The sequence below is a fragment of the Chinchilla lanigera genome, unplaced genomic scaffold, assembly GCF_000276665.1.
Source record: "Chinchilla lanigera isolate Chin_1 unplaced genomic scaffold, ChiLan1.0 scaffold00081, whole genome shotgun sequence".
NCBI classification, from domain to species: Eukaryota; Metazoa; Chordata; class Mammalia; order Rodentia; family Chinchillidae; genus Chinchilla; species Chinchilla lanigera.
In genome coordinates, this window is record NW_004955482.1 from 5458768 (window position 1) to 5462225 (window position 3458).

At 51.1% G+C, this 3458-nt stretch overlaps 1 protein-coding gene across 1 annotated transcript in view; it reads right to left on the reverse strand.

The window, feature by feature from the left end:
- The window catches only part of Snrnp35 (small nuclear ribonucleoprotein 35kDa (U11/U12)), a gene marked incomplete at its 5' end in the record, with an annotated part of 4536 nt that extends 1609 nt beyond the window's left edge, over positions 1–2927 (reverse strand). Inside the window, 1 exon segment of the mRNA XM_005403037.2 lies at positions 2729–2927. Within this exon segment, the coding sequence (XP_005403094.1) occupies positions 2729–2887 (159 nt within the window).
- Between the last annotated feature and the right edge of the window lie 531 nt (positions 2928–3458).

Below are 3458 nucleotides of genomic sequence, written 5' to 3' on the forward strand. Positions count from 1 at the left end.
CTATGGAGTTCAGACTGGGCTTGAGCTTACTTTGTAGCCCAGGCTGGTCTCAAACTCACAACAATCCTCCTGCCTCAGCCTCCCAACTGCTGGGATTACAGGCGTGCACCACCACGCCTGGCAAAGATTTTTTTTTTTGAGATGGGGTTGGCTACATAGTCCACACTGGTTGCAAACTCATAGCAATCCTCCTGCCTCAGCTTCCCCAGTGCTGGGATTACAGGGGCTCGCCACCTCACCTGGCTTACAAAATTTATTTTCAAACTACACAGGATGGTCCCTCATTCCTTGAATGTGCCCTAAGGCCGCAGCTCCAAGTGTTCCTGATAAAATTTCCCTGCTGAGAATATTTTCTTCCTTTCTGCCTCCCACCTCGCCACTCTTGGAGGCTGCTGGTCCTGGCAAGGCCAGCTTCGGAGTCCTCCCCCGGAACTCGCTGAGCCAGGGGGATTGTTGACCCAAGCACGGCGAACTCTGCAGTTTGTTGTCTCCAGATCCTAGGTCTCTTCCGGATAATACAAGGGAAACACAGCCAGCTCCCACCAAAATTCACAGAACCATTTGTCCAAATCAGAAAAAGAGGATTTTATTAGGAATCTGACAAGCTGAGCATCACACTGGCTACCACCAATTTTTTTCTGAGCCGGTGGGGAGGGGCACTTTTTATTTACGTTTCTCCCTACCTATTCTGATATCCTCTAACAGCAGTAGAAAAAGTAAGGGAAAAAAAGGGTAGAAAGCAGAAAGAGGGCTGGGAATATAGCTCAGCGGCACAGCGCCTGCCTGGCAAGCACAAGGTCCTAAGTGCGACTCCTGGCACAAAAAAAAAAAAAAGTAGAAAGAAATCCCTTCCTACCAGGCCTAAAATCTCTGGTGTCTGCCTTGCCCCCACCCCATCACAGGATGCAAAAGACTCCCATAACAACAGCTGGCTTTCCCGAGCAACAGGTGCCAGGCATCACACTGCCAATACCAGGCTTGGGCACAACTCCTGCCTTTTAGAGCTAAGAACCAGGAGCTTTTTTTTTTTTTTTTTTGTCTTTTTGAGACAAGGTCTCCTATGCAGTTTAGGCTGGCCTTGAGCTCACTTTGTAGCCCAGGTTAATGTCGAACTCACAACAATCCTCCCGCCTCAGCCTCCTGGGTGCTGGGATTACAGGCATGCACCACCATCCCTAGCCTAGAAGCAGGAGCTTTGTGGGCTTCGGATGCCTGAGTGCCTAATCATCTCCTCAGATGGCCTTAAGAAAGTAGACGGCTTTGAAGACAAAGACAAAGAAAACCCACCAGGATTCAATCCTCAGCACCAAAAAGACAGAAAGAAATTAGCCAGGCTCGGTAGCACACGCCTGTAGTCCCAGCACTTGGGAGGCTGAGGCAGAACAATCACCTGGAGTTCAAGGCCAGCAGGGGCCTCACAGTAAATTCAAGGCCAACCTGCACTACATAGTGAGACTTTGTCTCAAAAAACAAAGACCTTTTCAAAGAAAAATCTAAGAGAATCACCAAGACACACCATGGGCTTTGCTCGCCTTCTGCATGCTTCCATCAACAGTGACAGCACAGCAGTCTCCACTGCCGCATATTGATCTTGCTTGGTCTAGCTCCACTGTTGCAGCACCGATGGTGGTTTCCTGTAACCATCCCTGGTTTGTTTTTTGTTTTTTGTTTTTGTTTTTGGTTTTGGTTTTTCTCCGGTACTGGGAACCGAACTCACGACCTTGTGCTTACCAGGCAGGCGCTTTGCCGCTGAGCTAGATCCCCAGCCCCCATCCCTGGGTTTTTACAATCTGGTCATTGTTATATGGGGTGCGGGGTTGAGAGCCACCCAGGTTTAAGAGCTAGTCCTTCCATCTTGGGCAAAATTTTAAGTATTTTGAATTTTGAGATTGAGGCCAGGCGTGGTGGCGAAATTTGAAATCCCAGCATTCTGACAGGCTGAGGCAGGAAGATCGCAAATTTGTGCTCAGCCCAAGTCATAAAATGATTTAAAGAGACCCTGCCTCAAAATAAAAAATACAGGCCCGGGGATATAAGTCAGCGGCACAGTGCCTGCCTGGCAAGCGCGAGATCCTGAGTTCGACTCCCGGTACCAGAAAGTAAATAAATAACATAAAAAATACGAAACGGCTGAGAATAAGGCTGAGTGATAAGGCCGAGAGTTCAATTCCCAGTACTGGGAGGCGAGCAGGTCGAGTTTCAGGATTCTTAACTAAAATGTAACTAAATGCCACTTCGCTGGGTTTTTGTGAAGATTTGATAGTACCAACACAAATAGTTTATAAGTCATTATACTGCAAATACAAGTTTTCTGTTGTTTAAATCTCTCCTTATGAGGTCTTTCGGGAGCAGGGCTCCTGGCGTTCCCACCCAAGGGCCGCCCCGGCACCCGGACCCCTCCGGGCATGCGCAGTGGCGCCGCAGACGCAAAGGCGGAAGCCTGGCTGGGGCGCCGGCACCAGTGTGTCCCCATCCCCGCCTCCAAATGCAGCCTCTGCCAGGGTACGGCCTGGATGGCCAACTCTTCCGACTCCTCGCCCTCTGGCTGGGCGTAGGAAGGAAGGGGCCATCCTCCCACTAGCTCTCGTCTTGCTCCCCGAACACCAGCCCAGGCTTCCCTTTGCCAGGTCTCAACATGGCGGCGCCCGCGGCGCGGACCCGGCGTCGTGCCGGCCTCCTGCCTCCTCCCGGGCGTGGGCCCAGCTCCCTCCAAGTCGCCCCTGCTCACCGCAGCACACGCGAGCGCCCTTTCCCGCAGAGACAGGAGCGCTGCTCCGAGCGACGACGGCTTCCCTGTGCGTCCTCGATGGGGCCGCACATTGGGAGCGGCAGATTCGCCACTGATGCCGACGGGCTCTCTGCTTCGAAGCGGTCCCGTTACATGCATCAAGCACCACGTGTTTCCCAAAGAAGATGAGCTTTCTCTTGTTTCTAATATTTTACAGGAAGAACAAAAAATGCTAAATTAAAAACTGCGTTGCTACACTACCGAATGTGCGCTTCTCGGAACGCAGCTTACACTCTGAAACTAGTTACGATTGCTCCCTTAGAAAGGGGTGAGGCGGTTCACCCTGAATTCTGGTTTCCCGGTGTTCTTGCTCTCCAGACTCAATCTCTTCACTTCCCGTGCAAGTAGAACAGTACTTTGAAAGCGAGTTTAGCGTTATTGACTGTAAAATCTTCTGTTGAAGCCGGGCGTGGTGGCACACGCCTGTAATCCCAGCACTCGGGAGGCAAAAGGATCTTTGCGAGTTCGAGACCTGCCTGTACTACGGTGAGTTCAAGACCAGCCTGAACTGCATAATGATACCCAGTCTCAAAAAGAAAAAAAAAAACCTTCTGGGATTTTTATTAAAATGTCAGCCGGAGGGGCTGGGGATTTAGCTCAGCGGCAAAAGCGCCTGCCTGGCAAGCGCAAGGTCGTGAGTTCGGTTCCCGGTACCGGAGAAAAACCAAAA